Source organism: Anas platyrhynchos, chromosome 12, assembly GCF_047663525.1.
Source record: "Anas platyrhynchos isolate ZD024472 breed Pekin duck chromosome 12, IASCAAS_PekinDuck_T2T, whole genome shotgun sequence".
In the NCBI taxonomy this organism is placed as follows: domain Eukaryota; kingdom Metazoa; phylum Chordata; class Aves; order Anseriformes; family Anatidae; genus Anas; species Anas platyrhynchos.
The window spans coordinates 2,237,754-2,259,297 of record NC_092598.1 but is presented as its reverse complement, the minus strand read 5'-3'; the positions used below and the strand labels follow the sequence as shown (position 1 = coordinate 2,259,297).

Sequence of the window (21,544 nt, the reverse complement as noted above, 5' to 3'; positions counted from 1 at the left end):
ATCTTTGCTCTTATGTTTTTGAGTACATTTATCTCTGAAGAGCCTCGTATGAACCTGTTAATTAAAAGTCATGACCCGTCCTTTTCCAGTCCGTGTTTAAAAGTAGAAAACTAATGCCATTTCTGGTGATAGGATTTTTCAGTCCCATCTATGCTGGTTGCAAGATGGCCTGACTGCACTGGTTTTTGCTGCTTTTCTGTATCTGCTTAGTCCAAAGATCCTTCAAAGATCTTTCACTGTGCATTTAATTTTTACAGTCTTTGTTCAGAATAAGAGAAATTGGTTTAAAAAAAGTGTGAGTTGCTTCTATGTGCATACAGATTGTACGACACCTGCAAAGTACCAAGCAGGGCTTGGAAGTGGCAGGTAGGTTCTTCGGGTCTCTTGTAGCACTGCCTGGCTGTTGGTTAGCTGGTGAGCCTGTGGGAATGGATGTTTGCGTTTATGAATGATGACAGTTGGTCATACAAGCGTGGCTTTTCTCAGAGCAGAATAATCCACAACACATTTTAACAGCTTTTTAAATTGGTCGATGAAATTGGTCTTAAAGCCAGTAATTCATCTTTCAGCCTGTCAGCCAATTCAGAGGCTGTCTCTGTAGGTAGGGTTGAGTACCATAAGCTCTGCAGAGACGTGTTTTGTAACTTGGAAAACATCTAAATCGTATGTTTGAGCAGGAAATTCATTGTGTTAAATCTTAAAATGTTAACAGTATGTTTTAGTGAATGCTGCATTTGCTTTGTCTTTATTATAAATTGATTACAGCCTTCTCGGTTTTCAGATACACAAATCTCTCTCCTGTGATGGTTGGTGTACTTTGGCTTGTGTTTGTATGGGACCTAATCATTAATGCTATCTTTATAATGTCTGCTCTTATGTGATATTCCAGATGCATAGAATCCAAAGATAATTTTGGACGACTGGGCTGTTACTGAAAATGATGGATAATGCTGCTGCTTTTCTGGGAGTTGGCTATGGCTAGGTGACTGGATGGTTTAGGGACATTAAAACTTTAACTGTTCAAGTGCCCCCATGGTTTGCTCTATCCTATAGCAGGTATCTTACTGTTCTTCAGCTTGGTGAATGATTTAGTTGTTGGCTCTCTTCTAGGACATTAGGAGCTGCATTCCTTTCCTTTTTTTTTTTTTTTTTTGGTGTAAATCCAGCGTAATTAGCGTAATTTTGTGTATGCTTTGCTGCTTTGTGTGTTTTTTTTTTCTTTCCCTTTTTTCATGTATACTATACTGTAAATTAATAAGTCAGTTTTCTCATTCCTATTTGGGTAGAGAGTCGTAACAGTATCTGCAGAAGGCAAAGGCAGCAGGTGGAAGAGGAAGGACCATTGTAGCGTTATCTTCCTAATGGTGATGAAAAGATCCAGGGTGGGTGTTCTTGATGAACACAAGTGTTAGTAAGACAGAAAAAACAAACAAACAGAACAGGGCAGTCTCCAGCCGTAAAATGGAAAATATTAGTGTTCAAGGTCTCTTTCCCAGACTTGCTTTCCTTGAGGCTGCGTTTGGAACAAGCAGTTGGCCAGCAGTAACTCCACCTTCTGCCTAATCTCCTTTCCTTCTGCATCTCCTTTTAATATATACGCCAGAGGAAGGTGAGAATTATACCCTCGTGAGCCTTGCCTTACAGATACGCAGCACACACGGTGTGGGTGTTGGAGTGCCTGCAGAGCATTTCTATACGGACAGACAGGAAAGAGCAGTTCAGGTGGATGTGGCTGGTTGAATGTCCGTGAGCTGAGCTCTGTCTCCAAGGTCATCTTTACCTGTTTGCAGATGTTCACATACTCAAAGGAGACACAGAAATGGTCTGAGCAGAGGGCTCTTCTTTTTCGTTTCTTGAACTGCCTGAGGACTGCTATAAATACTCTGTTAACTGGCTGTAGTAGTGTGTGCAGAGATACAAGAACAGTAACTTCTCATCTGAGAAATTCAGTCTGTTTTTCCGAAACTCATTCACATCCATTTGGAGAAGCCCTTTTTATCTTGTACCTTGTGGAACACAGAAATGCCAATGAGTTCCTTCTGTTTTATTTTTCTCTCCTGCTAAGTGAGAGCCTCGTCTGGGAAGAGGAGCAGATCGTCATCTTGGTACTGCTGCAAGTTCTTTTATGTCATTGGCTGCGCTCTATGTGATTGATGGGTTATTGGCAATAAAAATGCCAAGAGTTAAGACTAATGATCATATCTGACTCACACGTTTTTTCCATATTGAGAATTACCTTTGGCAGGAATGCTCTTATACAAAAGATTGAAAGTTCTTTTATATTAAAAAAAAGAAAAAAAGAAAAAAAAAAGAAAAGCCAGAGGTTAAATATACACACTTGAAAATCCTTATCTGGCATATATATTCTTTTAGGAATATTTTCTCCAGTAATTGAACAGATTATTTAATGGCATTTAAAAAAATAAATCCCCAAATATAAATCTATCTACAAGTATCATGCCTTTTAAATTTTTTACTCAGTTGTGTCCAAGAACAGCCTCTCCAAGTTCTAATGCTTATGGGGAAAGGAATATGTGAACATAAATGGAAACTACTGAAGCCTATGCAACAACACTGGGTTTCTGAAGCACTCCCTGTGACCCCTTTTAATATTTTCTTTCCATCATCTTCATGAATATAGTACTGGCAGCACTGATAGAAAGAATTGCTTCATTTGGGATTGGGTTGAGTATCAGAAGCTGTCCTCCCCCTTCTCCATGATTTTTGTTATCTGTGTTTTAGTACATAAGTAATGATTATAGTTGATTTATCTGCAGTATGGGCTCTGAAAAAATAAATTAGAGTAATCCAATATGAGGATACATTAAGCTGTAATAAGTTTTAATGATTTCCTCTACCGGATTGTTTAAGGTTGGCCCAGGGTTTTGACTTAACATAGAACTCCTTGTTTAAAGCCGTGTACGTTCAGCAGATTTCTTGTTGCTGTCTCTTTAAAATAAACAAATCTGAAAACAGAGAATAGAAAACCTAACAGGAAAATTACTGGGAAGCACATTCCCATATCTGCAGGGAATCTTGTGGATATTCATTTTGCCTGTGTAGAAACTGGAGTCTAAGGAGTACTGTGAAATTCTCCTTTTTGCAAGCATAATGGCCCCCTTTTTATACTGGTCCCAACTGTTACTTTCTTTTTCTTCCAGAGGAGTAGCTGCTCAAGTTTCACAGCATCAGCTCTGCAAAATTTTGGCCTGGTGATGCCTCATTGCCAGAACTGGTCAGCAGCTCCTGTGGCCCTTCTTGTTGTGTGCAGAACAGGGACCAGAAAGACGGTTCCTTGGTTAACGCTTAGGATCTGAACAAAAAGGCTGCTGCATCCTCCTTGTGCACGCTCCTGGAGGAAGCATCATTTTTCAGAATTAAGCATTAAACATAAATTAATTCTCCTTTGGGATCAAAATGGAATCGATTTTTTTTTTGTTGTTGTTGTTTTTTTTTTTTTACTAGAGCCTGTGTGTTAGTAGATACAGAGCACAGGAGATGTTTTATCCACCCCCTAACGATTCCTGGTAATAGACAAGAAACTTCATTCAGTTATTTTGAAACCAGATGTAGAGTTCCTACTCAGGTTAATCCCCGAGAAAGATTAGTTAGAGCTTGTAGATGCATTGTGCTGTGTTGAACATCTCCAAATGGATGTTTATTTTAGCTATTCTCTACCACTGTGCTTTGTGTGACTCAGTTTTCTCTCCAAACTGGTTTATGGATTCTCTGAATCCTTACAACTTGTTCGTTTCTGTTCATTTCCAAATGTAAAACAATTGATGGACAAGTTGGCAGTTGCTGTGTCCTGTTACAGAGATTTTTCCTTGTGTTTGTGGTGTCTGTTTTTGCCTTTGTGCTGTTTAGCCAGGAAAATAAGTGTCAGTAAAATGGTATGTTTTGTTAGTGGCTCCTCCCCAAACAACTGTGGTGGTGGGTTTGTGCTCTCAATCTATTCTACTAACTAGGAAAGGTTAATGCTTAGAGGGGAGCCGAGGTTTTCATGGATGTTTTTCTCTTCAAATTTACCCCTAAAACAAAAAAAGGTTATGAATTTAAGTAAGCAATCTTGAAACATACATTGATGCATTGAAGAGCGTGTAAATCCGTGCTGGTGGCTTATAGTAAAGTATTTCCTCATTCTAAATTAGTCTAAATTAGCTATATGCCATCTGGCTTAACTCTCCAGATTGTCTTAAAAAAATGAACGCTATTTAAAAACAACAACAACAAGAAAAACACCTTTTTCTTATTTTTATGTCAATTTTAAGTGCTAAGACTTTTTTTTCCCCAAATATAAACTTAACATGAGCAAAAGCCGAGGGAGTTTGTAAATGGAATTTTATTGAATTTATTTCTGCAGCTGCAATTAATTATTCAGGGCGCTCATTAAAAATGAGCTTTGGTGAGTGACATTTTAAAAAGGCACTCAGAAATGATCGGGAGAAAGATGGTGATAAAGAACAATGTCTAAAAGGAAGTATAAAATTTTTGAACATTTTAAACTGGCCTGTAAAAACTTAAAGCTATTTGGGCGATTTGGGAAATGTGACGAAAACACAGATTGCTGCTAGACTGGGGGAACTGCCAACACTGCCACGTATCGGCATATTATCAAGTATTTGGTGTGTTTCTTTCTTCAAATGTTTGGTGCTGATACTGGGAAAACAGAAGTTGCCTTTTTTTAAGTAGGAGAATTCCGTCTCTAGTAACGTACATATTTTCTCTTAATAAGAATTCATGTTGAAAGGTGACTAGTAAAGCATCATAAGCCCTTACACTGCAGATAGCAACTAAAATAAACCAAAAAAAAACCCAAAAACCAAAAAACAACCAATTTGTTGCTTAAGAATTTGAACTTCACATACACATGAAAAGCTATAGTACACTCTGTACTTGTCCATGATTAGACAAACATCTTCCAGAGCTTCACGAGGTTTGCAGGCCAACAGATCATTGGCACTCCGTAAGGAATCCCATTTGTTACTAGCAACAGATAGAATTTCTGGAAGAGGGGAGCAGAGCATTAAGGCCCTTGGACTTTTTGTATCCATAAAAACCATGGTTAGCCATTTTAGCTGAGCCAAAGTTGAGATCCATTAATTGTTAGCTCTTATGACAGTTTCTTTTCTGTAGGTCCGTAGTGTTGGATATTGTAGCTCTTAGTCCTATGTAGACCCATGAATATTCATGCAAGCAGGCGCTCTGTTGCAGCTGAAATAAACAGAGTTGCTGTCATCAGATTTGTTCAATTTGTCTTTCGTATTTGCGTTTTGACAATTAGCCAAGGAATACAGTTAAGAAAAATAAATGCCCATTGGTTGTGTTTGAGATGTTGGACCAGCAAAAACACTAGCGGAATATTTACCATGTGAAGCAAAGAGAAAGAAGAAAGCTGCCTCTGTCACTAAAATGCAAATTTTTCTTCTATGTTCTTTCTCTCTGTAAGTTTACCGTGACCACAGTAAAAACAGTCTTAAATATCAAAATGATGTCTTACTTAGAGTAGTGGTGTGGGAATAATGGTGGTAATCCCTGAAACCAAATTAAATGGTAGGTAAACTGCATGATGAAGACAATAATTTACTTGGTATTTACTTTTTTTTAATACATATATTGTAGACTTAGTGCACTTTCTGCGTACAGCACTTCTCTGGTTATTTTATTTTGCATTGTCATCACCTGTGATAGGGAAGGCATTTTGGTTTCTCCCTGCTTCACACACTAACTGCTTTTCTGTTGTTTTAGATTTTTTTTTTGTATGTGAAATGCACACAAGAAATATTTAGTCTTGTTATTATTTCAAGTTAGTCTGTTCATGTTCTGCTCTGATACCCGCAGTACCACCCTCCCTTCCAAGCCCCCAAAGCCCTCAGCCCTGGCAAACAATACTGCTTTTACACTAAGCTCGTTATCTGATCATGCAATAAATACTTTCCCATTTTTTTCTAGGAATTATCCCACTAAAAATGCTGCATTACTGTGTAAGTTGGCTGTAGTATATCTAAAAATGCTCACTTTCAGACTTTTCAAAAGAATTTGGTGGCTCTTTGAAGCTGTGGTTTGCAGCCTTCCTCCTGTGTATCTCGAGTTGATGAATTCTTTATCGCTTTTCCAGGGGTCATGGACTTTTATATAATTCCATTGAAGCTGTCCGTCCTCCGAAAGAATTATGAGTACTTAAAGTGATACAGATGTCAAATGCGATGGATTACCAGCTTTTGCATTTGATACATAACCACGATGCTGGGAGAAAAACAGAGACTGCCTCTAAACCTTGTTCTTTAAGTAGGCTGTGTGAACAATAAGACTGTGTTAATGTATTATTTAAAAGGTTTTCTCCTTCACATTCCATTTTCCTCTCTGATTTTTGTCTTGTAGTGTTGTCCCCCAGACCACAGTAATACTGAACAACGACCGGCAGAATTCAATCGTAGCCAAGATGGTCGGGCAGGAAGAGCCATTGAGCAGAGCAACAGATTCTCTGGACATCCTTAGCAAGTTAGTATCGTAACTTGGAAAAGACCTCCAAGATCATCAAGTCCAACCCTTAACCTAGCACTGCCAAGTGTTGTGGATGAGGTGGTTGTAGAGAGTGATAAGGTGCCCTCCATGCCTCCTTTTCTCTAGGCTAAATAACCGCATTTCCCTCTACTGCTCCTTGCAGGGAGGAGTTATGGGAATCCTCCCCCTTCACTCCCTCCTTTGACAGATGAGTAGTAGTCTGCAGCAACTCCAAGGGAAAGTGAAGAATGTTTTAAGTAATGGTGGTGGTGGAAATAGAATAAATTCAGGTACTAATTGAATGCGTCCTGCTGACAGTGCTGCCTGGGGAAACCCCATATCAGCAGTAAAGGTACACAGCAATGCTTCACTGTTGATGTGCAGAGAACATTTTTGGAGGATCTGGGATTAGTTCAGTGTTAGTTAAGAGCTGACAACTGAAAGAGTGCCTATAGCTACATATTTTTTTACATGGACGCATAATCACTTGAGGATGTGCCAATATTCTTTTTTTAACCAACTGAATAAAGAATACACAGGAGCCCAGTGAGGCTTGTTAAATTTTGTACTATCTAAAGGAAATTTTCAATTAAGTGGAACTGGAGATCCTGGTTAGACAATTTTCTTAAATAATATGTTTCTACTAACTATTGAAATAACTTTTGCACATGGGACTGGGACAATTTGCATCAATTTCTATTGATGGTGCACCTAAAACTTTTCTGTTATTTTCCTTCAGTTTTATTTTGCTTGATAGCCCATAGGTATAAACAGGAGAAGGCTTGCTAAAGGAGTACTCTTTTATAATGCTTTTAATTTTGTCAGATAGTGTTTTTAATTCCCTTATAATGTTTTTTTTTTTTTTTTTCCTGATCAAGTGTTATGTTTTCCAAAGTTACATACTTTTTTATTTTTTTTTTTTCCATAGTGCTGTTCCTGGACGTAGGCAGAACACGATAGTGGTGAAAGTCCCAGGGCATGACGACAGTCACAACGAAGATGGAGAGAGTGGCTCTGAGGCCAGTGACTCAGTTTCCAACAGTGGACAATTAGGAAGCCAAAGTATCGGGAACAATGTGACCCTTATTACGCTGAACTCTGAAGGTATGCTTATCTAAGTACAAGGCTACTTGAGCAAAGCCAATGTGATGGGGAATGAACTAAGATTTAACTGGGAGCTTCAGAGATTGCATCGCAAGTCCAACCTTGCATGGGTAGGCAGTACAACAAGATCAGTTAGGACTGATTAATAAACTGAATTAATATATATATATATTTATACCACCTTTACAGGCAGAATAGTTAATTAAAATCACTTGTAAAATTTAAAAAAGTTTGCCTCGCTATAGCAGTATAGCTTTGTATCTTAAACACTTTTAATTAAGACTCTTTTCTCTAATTAAGTCCGCTCTTCTAAATCTTATTAATGTAAAGCAGTTATTTTAGCAACTGTAAACAATTTTTATAAGGATATTCATATGAACACTCAACAGGATAGTGTGTAGTGTCCATTTTTTCTGAAACTTCTACTGTAGGACTTTGGACACAGAAATCACATTTAGTGAAATCGATTAATTTTAAGTTAGCCTTATAAAGATATTTCAATATACGTGGTTGGAAATACCAAAATGAATGTTACTTGGTATATTTCAATCACAAATAAGATGGGATAAGAGACTCTGAATTTTAGATGAAGATAATTTACGATAAATTGTTTTACAATAAATTTGAACATATCACATGAGGAAATTTATTCTATGCTTTCTACAAGGATTTAGTCTAAATTATCTGCTTTGTAGGATTAGGGAATAGTTGGAACTTCTCTGCTCAAGTTTCGATCAATGTCTGATAACTGGGGAATCCTAAAATGTTCATTTTTACAAGCTGGGGTCTAGTTACCTATTGTCTCCCAAATTGGTGAAACCAGTATGGGGAAGGTGTGAGTTGTATTGGTTGTATTGAGCAGTCAGAAGATGTTTCTAGTAATATTTTTGGCTCTTTGACCCTCTCTGTTTTGTCTAATTTATCTAACTGTATTCCTTGCATTGTTCCCTAGTTTGTGGAATGTAAATTCAGAACACTCTGGTTATAGGAGGTGGCTGAATGCAAGACATGCTCACTGAGATCTTTGGAAGTAGCTGTTGCTTTCTGTGCTTGAGTGCCAGTAATGGGACCAGTAAAGCACATTATATATTTCTATGGAAGAGGCAAAGAGAAGGATGAATAAGCAGGCTTTCAAATTTTTTATTTTTTGCTGCTTTAAAAAAATGACTGATAGGATGAATAGCACAAATATAAATGATGAAATTATTATGGTGCAGATACTGCTCAAGGTAATACAAATTATTATCCTGTACTATTTTAATGGAAATTGAAGTATTTATTTATCAAGATTTTTGTTTTCTTGGAAATGTACTTTGTGGAATTTTAATGAAATCTGATGGATTTCTGAGAGAAATCTGATACTTACACCAACATCGAAATATTCTGTATTTGTAACACTATAAAGCATACGTATAGCTCAGTATTTATAGCAGAACTGTTCTTTAAGGTTTCTTTCTGTAGCTTTAAAGCTGTGTGAGGTAGAAAACCGTATGCTTCTAGAGACGGAAAGTACTTTGAAACTTTCATGGTGGATAATCAGACTTTACACTGCCTGTGTTGACTTAGATTTAAAATCAGGAAAATTTGAGGAATATTAACATAATTTTATTCAGCAAATTAACATCCCAAGTGGAAACTGAGTGTTCTTGGTACCATTGTGCCCGGAATAGCAGGACTCTTATATGAAAATAAACTCTTTGTGGAGTCTGTTAATATTTCATACAGCTCTGCGTCAGCTATGTCAGGAGCAAAGTTTCTAACATTAGGAGAGTATTTGTTTTATAATGCCCTTTTTGACTTGGTTGTTTGGCACAGATTTGCACAGACAAATGTGATGTTAGCGTTTTATACAATTGTTGTATATGTAAATTTTGCAGAAACAGCTAATCCATTAAAGTCTTCAGATCTGATTTTTCTTCAGACCTTTAGAACAGTCATCCATTAGAAATCTCTCCGAGATTGATGAATGCTTTGAGAAATCAGATTAGTAATCCCCCACACTTACCTCTTCTTGCCCTCACGAAGATGAGAGAGGACCGCTTGCACAGAAGGAATGCTAAGCAAAGTAGCCTGCAATATGTCACAAATTAAATTATTAATAAAGGAAGTGATGAAGAATAATAGGTCTGTTGTGCAGACTTGTTTTCTTCAGCAGTAAAAGGTAAAAGTTACAGCACCCATCAGTTTGCTTTAGCTGTCTGGGAAAGAATTCTGAATGCCTTTGGGTTGCACAAAGGAATCTCAATTGGTCCTAAAATACAAGGGGATGAGAACGGCATACTTCAGCCCTTTTCTCAGTACGAATCCCACCTGTTGTCTTGTGTCTAGAAAGCAAAACGAAGCCATACCTATAGCTGTCTTTAGCTGACCTTGAACGTGGCATTAACCTCTGGATATTTTCTGAATTTAGTTAATAGATTTATATACATGCATCATTTGCTCTCTGCTGGCTGTTTTCAAAAAGCATTTAATTCTGTATGGTAGTTCAGAAGATCTTATTTTTTCAGGAATAGAAAGGCAATATAACCAGTTAATACAGAAGCATGGGGCCCAATTCTTGGTGTTGTTCCCATGTTTTTTAGGAGTCATTTGTGTAATAACCGTTTTCTAAATACATGAATAGATAAATAAATGTTTTCTGGGGGAAAAAATAAAACCAAATATGAGTTATAGCATGACACATCAAACTTCTAAACAAAATACTTTACCGTGCAAGTATCTTCTAACAACTTGGACAGAGGTTGACTTTCTGAAAAGACTTCATAGGTGAAAATAATGTAATTAGCAAAAACACTCATTTTCATTCTGTGTTTCCTGAGGTACTGTAGGGTTTTTCTTCAATCTGGAGGAAACCTGTGTTTAAAACTTTAGGGAAGTTTTCTTGTTCATTGTCCTAACTTTTTGTTCCCAGCATGGATATATCTTTCGCGTTTAATGGAATAAGAAACAAACATGTATCACTAAGATTTGTTTCAAGGAACTGTCAGCAACTGATGGATGTGTTTTTTTGCTCTTCTTGAAAGTGCAGTGAATTTTGACATGAATGTTTTCCCTGTAGTTTTTGATACAGCTTATTCCCAGTTTAAACAAAGTTGTGCTCTTTGTATCTAGAGTTTTCTAATTAGGCTTAAAAACAATGAGTGACTGATTAATGAAGAACATTTTTAAAACATCATCATTTGGGCTTTGTGTCTCTGCGTGTGCTGTTTTGGTAATCAGCTGCTGTAGATCTTAAGGAAAAGTTTTTTTAAAAAAAAAACAAAACAAAACAAACGCGTTTGTCCATTTGTGTTTATAATCATTTAGTTGTGTGTGTTAAATAGTTTATCCATCTGTTTTCCTCTGATTGGAATGGAAGTGATGCTTCTCAGGCAGGCCGAATTGTGTCATTTAGGCCATAGGCACCCTCCAATTTACTATGAATTATGAAAAGTGAAAATAGAGGAAGTCATTTCATTAGGTTCATTGATGACGGTTTGTAGTGGGAGAGCCATTAAGTTTTATACTCTAAACATGTTGACTTTTTTTTTTTTGAATGCTTGGGTGGGAGTTTGTCATAGGACTTAATGACGAGGTGACCCTATTTTCCTATTTGCCTTGTCGGTTTTCAGATGTTGTACTTCCTACATATTGAGGGTAGTGAATAGAAGAAAAAGGTCAAAGTGTTAGTTATTTTGAGAGAGGCTATTTTTCTGTGCTTTCTAGAATTCTTGTACATTTATATAGGTCTGTAGAGACTCTGGATTGGATTTCACCAACCTAAAATGCTACAGCTGATATTTCATGTTCTTTCACAGAACTTATGTTGTGAATTGATTCTTTAGGTCTTTGTTTCTTGAAGGTATCAGTACTGGTGATTACGTGATAAGTAAGGCCTCATGTGTCGTCTCTCTTCATGAAAACTTTGGTTCCAATACTTTTGCGTTCTTCTGGATTTTTGTCTTCTACCACAGAAACTAATACCAAGAAGAACGTTAGATCCACAGTAGTTTTAAATTACAGAAGTTTTAAACCTCTGATATTAAGTACCTATATTATTTTCTGATTTTAATAAATTTTCTAGTACTGGTATGTGGCAGTAATCCTGTCAAGGGTTGGTTTTCAGTTGACTAAGCTATAACCTGGCAGCCATGTGCACTTCATACTCACCACAAATCTGTTAAAAAATATTCTGACATTCTCAAATATGTTTGTCTGAAGTTTTTAACTGCAGACTGTTAACATTAGGTGAAGAAAAGCAAGATTGACTATGAGCAAGTAAGCTTTGTAAAGAACGGTGAGTAGATTTTTCAAATGATCAACACTTAAATGGAACCTTTCATGTCCTTTTAATAGGTAACATCTGAGATGGAAATAACAGTTGCTTTTCCAAGGTTCTAGTTACGTACTGTGCGGCCTCCTCTCTGGCCTTATAGTCAGAAAGCTGTTACTAAAATGATTTTCCAAACTTGTCATTTTAACCCTGACATCATCTTGCATCCCATGTTCTTGCAAAGACTTTGTGTTTTCTTCACTTCTCTTCTTTAGGAGGAGCTCATTATAGCTATATATGCATTACTGTCCACAGTAGTTATTCACAACATTGCCTTTTCCCCATGGTATTTACAGAAAGCTTAGCAATGGGTAAGACATCACTGTGCTGTTACCTCTCATTTGTTGGTGCCTACCATCTGAATGTGACCCATGCACCTCTCTGTAATCTCCTCATTTCTCCTGCCTTATTTTGGGATTATAAAATTTCAGGGTTAAGTTGTTCCTTTTTTTTATTTTTATTTTTATTTTTTTTGTACTTATATAACACCTTCCACAACAATTGTTTGTCATTTAAGAGTATTGTGCACTTGGATTTATAGGAAGCAGTCGAAGTGTGGTCATTGCTTACTTGTGATTTCTCATTTGAACTGTATGGTATTCACACATAAAGGATCACACTTAGCAGTTTGTGAAGAGCTCTTTCTGATAGGTCTTGAGTTTGTGCTAAATAGTTTTACTATTTTACTAAATGTGTGCAAACAGCAGAAAGCAAAGAATGGATAATGTCTAAAAGTATTTACTAATTTTTTCAATAAATTAGTTTTGTGGTGGTTGGATGGTTTTCTGTTTCCTCTGAATGCTTTGAATTTTATTTTGGCAAACATTGCAAGAACTTGCTCTTCAAAATTTCCCATTAGAATACCGGTATAAACAGAAATTATAATTTTTTGTATTTTTATGCAGTTTATGTGGAGAAAAATGGTAACTTAAACAGCTGCGTCAGTCTAGGAACAAAGCTCAAACGTTAAATAATTCTGATAATATCAGTTATCTGAAGGCACTGATTATTCTATGCTTGCACACCTATTTCTAGGAGTTAGGATGAGAACATTATTTTGGTTAGTGCTATATATTGCTTTCAAGATATAAGGGATTTCAAGATATACGGAATAGTATAATAGTATTTTTTTTTTTTTTACATATTTGGAATATGGTAACATTTAAAATATCTGGTCTGTGACCTACTGTACAGGCAAGTGGAGCATCTGTTGCTGAAACATCAATTCGCATTATGTTAGCCTTTTAAATCTGTTCCTTTGACAATAGAGTTACTGTCCTATTTTTAATATGAAAGAAAGTAGGACCTCTCATCTTTGTAGCATAAGAATGCCCCATTCAGCATTACTGTGCTGCCTTAAAAGCAAATCTTATTTGAAATGTCTAAGCTAAAGCCAAGGCTTTGAAATTACTAAGAAAGAAACATACTGTCCTTAGTATGTGCAATATGCTGTCCAAGTATGTAAAAAGCTCTTAAGAGCTCCTTGAAAGCTGTTTTTTAACTGATATAAATAAAACAGCAAGATCCATTCATTTAGCATTCGGTTCAGTGAACTTTGCACGTGGTAAACGGACATAAGATGTTTGGCACCATATGTGATAGTTTTGTATCATATCTGCTTTCTTGACATTCTTCTTAGTGCATTTCAAGACTATCCAAAAGTCAGAAGTAGAATGTAAACATATTTTTGGAGAAGGGAAAACTGCTCTACACAGTGTGTTAATTAAAGGATGAATATTTTTTTTCCAAAGAAAATGGCTTGGTCACAATCTGTCTCTTCAACTTTGCATGTGGAACAGTTATTTTACAATAGTAGTATTAAATAGAGCTCACAAATTTCCAAGTGTGATTCCAAACAGCTACTTCTAAGTGGCCAAGACTTACCTGCCTACAGGATTTTCAGTTCACTGTTAAGGTCAAATCCTGTGTTTTATAGTATCACTTGCAGCACTTCTGCTCTTCCTGCTGGGCTCCTTATGACCAGATACAGACAACGTGAATGAGTTTTCAGAGCAAACCTTTAACACCATAAAACAATATTGTATATTGCTGATGTGAATACACTGATCAGACCTCCAGAACTTCAGTGACTTTTTAAAGCCGAAGAAAAATACAGAAATTGGTTTGTGTTGATATTTAGGATTGTTGGGAGCAACCACATGAATTGTGGTTTCTTTCAGGTGTCTCTCTTGGTGATGTTTGCCATTAACACTCTGGTCCCCTCTGTGAAGTTAAATATAGCAAAGAGGCAATGAACAATGTGAAGAAACTAAATTAGATGTGATTTGCTGACATGAAACACTTTCTCTAGGCGTTTAAAAAGCAAATTCTAAATCCATGGGTTTTAATTTCCTCAATTTTATCGCATTTTTTTAGCTGGTCATTTTAAAGGACAGGTGATCACATAGTCCTTACTTTCTACTTGTTAAATAAATTCTCTGGCCTTCCATGAACTATACAGTAAGTTTATCTCCTATTTTTCTCTCGACTGGTGTCTCAGCCGATCTTTGTGCTGAGATTTTAGTGAACATAGCCTTAAAGTTAGCTCTTTTACCTTTTTTTTAATACAAGCTGTAAGTCACAGAGCCAGCTTTGGATGTTACCATATAGCAAGATTGTCATTCTGTTGCTTAAACCTGCTTTTAACTATTTAATGGTTGTTAGTTAATAAAGTCCGTGTGCCGTGTTCTCTCCGTTAATCACTACCCCATGAACTCTTGCAGGGGCAAATGACTCAGTCTAATTGACAAAAGTTTATTTAAAAAGATGCTGAATCTCCTGCACATCAGCCAAAATATTACTTAATTTCTCTAGAAACAGGGATTTATTTTTGTTTTGAGGTTAAATCATTTTTCTGCCTTTCTACCGCAGCAGAGTCATTTTTTCTCTGCTGCAGATGCGAGGCTTGCACCCAGCCTTGCTAGTCAAATAAACACAGCTACACCGAAGAATGGAACGTGTTAATTCAAATATTTATGTGGGCAGGTGTTTTATTTTGTCTTTCTTTGTTTTAAAGGAATGATTGACAACACCTAGTGAGTGGAGGGAGCCTAGCTTTGCTTCTTGTCTTACTGCTGGTGCTCCTGTGTCGGACTAGGGAAATGTGTCCCAGTGGAAAGGCGTGAGCAACAGTGAAAGGTCTGCCACCTCCTGACGTGGGAAAACACACACATGCATCAAAAGCAAGCCTGAAATCCACAGTAACTCTTGTCTGGCTATTGTTCTTTGGATATAGGGTTTTTGATATTAACCTTAAAGCTCCATTGTACTGTTTCCGTAATGGTGCTTCTTTGCGTAGCAGCACCAGCCTCCTCCCTCTCATCTCCTCGCAAGTGCTTGCTGAAACTACAGGAATGGTCAGCTGTTTTGTGAGATAAAAGAAATGGACTTAATACGGTAAAAAAAAATAATTTGAAAATGGCATTGAAAAGCAAACTAGTCTGGATTTGGCAGAATGGAGATAAAGGCAAATTTTCAGATCTTGGAAAAACAGTGAAAAGGAGTTAGAAACTTAGATTGTCTGTCATTGAAATGAGTTTCTGAGAACAGAGAGCAAATCAGATAGAAACATCAGGACTTTTAACACTTGAAGTAGAAATGATCAAGAGCCACTTCTCGGATGGTACAATATGTGACATACAGAAATGCAGGGAGGTACCTTTCCTCCAAGCACATAGGCACAAAGTGTAGCTCCTTTCCAGAGATTAAGTGGGATAATGAGGCCATTAGGAAAATAAATGAAAGAAAAATCCTGCAGGGCAAAACAAAAAGGGGTGTGTTTACACTGGTGTGCAGATGAACATGTGATGATTTTTCAGAAAAGTGTATTCTTTGATTGTATTCTTCCTCCCCAGCCCTTCATATGTTATTTGTCTCTCGGTAGTCTCTAAAGAGTAGAAGCAGCTGTACTGCTGTGTGTGGTTGTACAGTGCCTTGTGGAGTCCTCACTTAGCATCTGACTATTACAACGCATGTACTAAATAACCTGACTTGTCTAGGTTCTATCTAGATACTATATATAATGCCTGATAATTCACGTAAAGAATCGTGATAGTAGACATAAAAGGAGGTTTGAGTGCTAGAAACTTCAAATGACATTGCAGTTCTGCCTCCTTCATAACTGTCTCTGTACTTCTTCTTCTCACCATTATTTTTGGTGTCAATATCATCGTATTTGCTGTATGCAAAGTGCCAGATGTATTGGCAGCTCAGTATGAATAAAATAATCTTATGTGGTAAGGAGTATTTTAGCTTTTGTGCCCTCAGGTAGCTGCAGTGAGAAAGCAGAACAAAGTTTAACTTTACATGCAAGTTCCCTAGGAAAAAAAGATTGTAAAGCAGTCTGAATCTCAGCTTTTAAGGCTTGGGTGATGGTTACTTACGTATTTTTATATGTCACCTAAAATGTATATGAAGGAGAGAGGTGGGGAGAAGACTGTGTGCATACACGTAGTAGTCAGAATCTTTTGTTAGGTTACCATGCTCTTCTGAATCATGTCTTTACCATCAGCATTTTGCTATTGTTTCACAGGTCAGTTTGACAGGAAGAATTTCATTTAGAACTAGACTGCACTCTAACATAGGGAAATGAATTAACATTGCATTCAAACTGGTTTAGTTTGTAATGAATTAAAGAATTGGAGTAAAAATTGACTAGATATGTGTAAAGACCGCTGGTAATTTCACACAAGCTGTTTTTTTTTTTCTTTTTTAAAGATTACTTGTATTTCTGCTTCAGGATATAGACACAAAAGGGAGCTTTCAGGTGAGGCTTTTGAAGCAGGACTGAAATACAGGAGAGAATTTCACATGGAGCTTGGGTTCATAGGTCAGAATACCAAGATAGTGTCTTTTTTTCCAGGCTGCTAGCAAAAAAAAAAAAGGATGGTTGCATGTGGTAAAAACAGTATGTTCTGAACTTGGCGCCAGTAAAAAACACAACAAAACAATAAAACCCCACTGATTTATTTAGCAAAATCTTTGGTTCATGTAGGTTGATAGCATTCATTAAACACAATAGCAGATAAAAATGTTCCATAAGTATTACTAGCTTATATCTAATAGGAAGTGTGTGAATTGGTAAGGTAATAAGATTTTGATGGCAAGTATAATCTTTTATGCAGGCTTCCCAGATTATTTTTTTTTGGAAAAACTTTCACTTCTAACCAGTGACATCTTTGCTTGTCAGCTCTGTCCAAATTTTTATCAAACGGTCAATTTGTCTTCAGGAACAGAATGTTATTTTCCCTGATAATGTTAACCAGACTTGTGGTGAGGCCAGACAGTGGCATTCAAAACAAATCGTAATTAATGGGAACCACCTTTTTTTTTAGATGGCACCTGGTACTGTGAACAGAAAACCACTAGTGTGCCCTATCACATAGATGAGAATAAAAAGGGTGGCACAAGGTTTTTATATACATATACGCACACGTATATATAAAAGTACAAATGTATAAAAATCTATTCAGAACAGCATTAAGTCCTGATTTCAACAACAAAAAAGTTTGAGGGACTAGCTGCTACATGTATCAGTGATAAATGTTTTTTCTTACACATTATTGTAGTTGACAATGTTATTTTCAATGCTATGTTGGTATTGCATAATCCAACATTTGCTTCATGCTGTCATTATTCATTGCAATAAACTTGCATCTGACATGTGGTATGACCCCACCTGAAGGTCATGTTGAAAAAGTGTTCCTCGTGTTTGAGTTGCTTTTACGTTATCTGTTACTGCATATTTTTGGCTTGTAGTCTAGTAAAATGTAGGCTGCTTAACTTTTCCATGCTCTTGGAAACCAAGATGCTGATTACTTGGGAGTCCTGTTCAGTATGGAAAGAGCTCATCTGTTGGAATTGTGTCGCTTCTATGTGGCTAGAAAGGTTATGGAAAATGGGAACTTGAGACATATATACCCCAAAACTCCACTTTAAAGCCATTTTGTGAGAGGTTAGTCATGGAATTGAATGTGTGTGTGTGTGGTTTTTTTTTCTTTTCACATTTTTACCATTCTAAAGGTAGTGAAATGGCAAGAAAATTCTATAAAGCTCTGGTGTGGAAGGACTGAGTGACTCCGAAGTTGGGAAGTTTTGTGTTTTACTCCACAAAGAGCAAACGTAGAAATCAAATCCAAATGGTCTGTGTCAGTGAACACTGAAATAGCATCCTGGATGTTGTTCTTCCCAGTTCCTATTAGCATTGTCAAGATTTGTATGGAAAATTCTGCTTTTATTTGGAATAAGCGTATCATCCTGTGTTGTGTGTTGCATCCTGCACTCCATTAGTGATGGATTATCTTTATGAGCTCTGTTCTAGTTCCTGGTTAGTCTTGAATCCACTAACTTTTGGCATTGCCACCAAAAATTAGTAAGTTTATTTCTCAGGAAATAAATAGATTCCCCCCCCGCCCCAAACTGAGTCACTGGGGCAAACTCAAAAATCTTCTGGAGAGATATATATAGATAAGTGTGTATGTGTGTACACCCAGAGAGAAGTGTAGTTCTGGCAGTGAGTAAAAATTAAATATATTGTGCTGCTAATGATCTCATCGTTGACTAGAAGGAAAGATGCACTTGGGAGATGACTAGTGATTGATTCATTATCTTTACGCTGGGACTGTTCCATGGTAAGCTGTGTGTTTTGGAAATAATATAGACTACTGGCCAGTAAATTTAAATGAAAAACAAAATTGTGATTGGGATCTCTGGCTGTGTTTTGAATGATTGCTTTAGCTTAAAATACTCTTTTTGTAAGTGATCAAAAAAGTTACTGCACGCCATTGATTGTAACGTCTTTAATTTCTAATCTCGGTTAAGCTGACTTCTATCTGATACTTTTGGGGAGAAATGTGGTTCAAAGCTTCGAGCTTGTTGAAATTAGCTATACTTTGAGAATGTTATGGGTTACGGTAATCTTCAGATTTAGGAGATGACTAACTTGTTAAAGAATGAGAACATTGTGAATACAACGTGCTCCTTTAGCTGCTAGCTTCTAATATGAGACACTTTAAAAAGATATCTGAGAGCGAGTTAGACATTGGGGCTAATTGCACCAGTTCCTTCTGTAGGCCAGAATGTTAACGGCAATTGCTTTTGGTCACTGTTGATGTGGATTTGAAAATAACTTTTTACCCACAGCTAATCTTGTGAGCCTATCAGTCGTTGTAGATTTGAAAGAAGCTTGTGCTGACTATGAAGAAAATCGAAAGAGTTCATGATAACTTAAAAAATGTTGACTTGAACTTGACTGTTTCATTCTGTGCCACAATTAGAATTTCCACAATCTCTGTTTCTAGAGGATTACCCCAACGGGACATGGCTCGGAGATGAAAATAATCCTGAGATGCGGGTCCGCTGCCCCATCACCCCTGCTGACATGCTGCACATCAGCACGAACTGCCGCACAGCCGAGAAGATGGCACTGACGTTGCTCGATTACCTCTTCCATCGGGAAATCCAGGCCATCTCCAACCTTTCGGGCCAGGGGAAGCATGGGAAGAAGCAGCTTGATCCTCTCATGATTTACGGAATTCGCTGTGAGTATAATACTGAAACTTCTGACTTTATTCTGCATAGGTAAGACAAACTTGGCCACTTGCAGTTACGCTACGATTTGTGAGAATGGGACATGTATTGTTGTCGCTGTTGCCAAACAGATGTTTTTTTAGCTTTTATTTATGAAGGAGTCCTAATGGACTGCTTTATTTTAGCTTGGTGTGGGCCAGACATTCCTCGATCTTGAAATCTGAATTCAGATTTATTTGCAACTACCAGCTGCAAGCACACCAAGTGTAGCAAATAATCTAGCTGACAAATATGACTTTGGCTAAAATGGAACAGGTCTTAAAAGAAAAAAAAAACAAACACACAATTATATTATTTTTAAATATTGCTCGAGTATTCAAAATAATATGGTCCTGCATCTCAGTTTCTTTTAATTTCTATGTATTATTTCAGAACACTTGCTGACGTTGAGATGGAGGAAATTTGCAGTCTCTTCTAAAGGAGAGATTAAGTATCATAGTCTGCGGATTCATAACAACATTAGCACACAGTGCTAATTGATAGTGCATGTTGATAGCACACAGTGCTAATGTAGTTCCAGCGTGCTTGAGTTTTTTGCTTATTAAAGCTATTATGCAGTAATGAACAGATATTACTTACATTGCAGATGCAATTTTTGGCAATTTGAAAGGAATTAAATGTGTTTTGCATATAGAATATGGTAGGCATAGCCCCTAGTTAGGAGTGAAGAAGAATCTGGATGTGTGCATCTCGCTCTGATGTAGGGGATTACTCAGTGAATACATTAATGAGGACAGCCAAGTCCCTTCCCTGTGTTATGGTGTAAATATTTCACAGCACAGGAGGTAAGCTAAGGCCTCCCAGACATCCAAGTATCTGACACAAATCTTCAGCTTGTGTGAAACCTTTATTATGCGTGCTGTGTAGAGGAAACAGAACTTGAAATGTTAGCGTAGAATTGAGAGTGTCTAAAAATGACCAACGTTACTACTTGAACTAGATTTTTATATGGCAGTAAATCTTGCTCTTTATAGTCACATCTTATGTAGGTCACCAGTGGATTAGTAGAGAGGGAATAATTTGTTATACTGAAGTGTTTTGTATGCAATTGCCAATTTGAAATGCCAATTAAGGCTTAAGAACATAGCCAGAGAGCTTATTTTGATTGGTGTTTGAAGAATCTGATGCTTTGTTTTTGTGCTTCTGTTAGGGCAATGCGTTTGATAGCTACATGGAAGAATATTTGATGATGATACTGCTCTGCTTTCTTTACACTGAACTGAGCTGAAGAAATAGTCCTATTGACCTGTTTTCATTTCTGGTGGTTTGCTGACTATCTCAGGGACACTACTAACAGGTAGTAAGCCATGCAGTCTGCTGCATTAGGCCAGTTTTTGTCGTTACATACCTGCAGCAGAAGACCAGGCTGTAGTAACGTATGTGTATTATGTTACCACTCCAACTAATTAAGTTAAAATAACACTTGGTTGCAGAAGCCCTGTTAGGAATTTGCTGCCATGCAAGTGGATGCCTCGTGACTGTCAAGGAGGTGCTCAGTTCAGTGGCAGAACTCTGTGCCACGATTTTATCCTTTAACATTTGTCAGAGAGGTAGCGAGAGGAGCCCTGCCATGTTGTGTCCGCTTTGCTTTATCAGTCCCCGGACCATCTGGTTTTTATTGGTGATCATTCCTCCATAAATTGTACCAAAAACCAAGTGCAGCACTAGAATGGGAACTAAATTATGTTGTTGTCCTAACAATGTGGTTTCCTTTTGCACTGAGCAGTCATACTTTGCATTATTTTAAACTTAAATAAATTTAGCTTAAGTTGCATCAAAGTAGCAATTTAATTATAAGCTGAAATAAGAATCTAATGTCATCAGCCTTGCCTTTGCCAATCATAGCTAGCAAAGCACAAACCAATGTAAAGGATTTTTTTCTTTTGTTTCAGGTTTCTTTAAGTTTGTCAGTGGGAAGGTATTTGTTCTTTTCTTTTTCTAGAAGGAAAACACCAACCCAAATCTATATTTAATAGAAAATATTTTGAATAATATTCACAAGCTAAGAGAATGAAGAGAAGTATGTTTATGAAAAAT

At 37.0% G+C, this 21,544-nt stretch overlaps 1 protein-coding gene across 8 annotated transcripts in view; it reads left to right on the top strand.

Moving 5' to 3' along the window:
* The window catches only part of BANP (BTG3 associated nuclear protein), a 144,918-nt gene that overhangs the window by 27,097 nt on the left and 96,277 nt on the right, over positions 1–21,544 (top strand). For all 8 annotated transcript variants that reach the window (XM_027465797.3, XM_072043898.1, XM_027465795.3 and 5 more), the window contains exons 5-7: positions 6,382–6,501; positions 7,433–7,608; positions 19,219–19,458. In XM_027465797.3, coding sequence (XP_027321598.3) covers positions 6,382–6,501; positions 7,433–7,608; positions 19,219–19,458 — 536 coding nt within the window. The remainder of the gene's footprint in view (positions 1–6,381; positions 6,502–7,432; positions 7,609–19,218; positions 19,459–21,544) is intronic.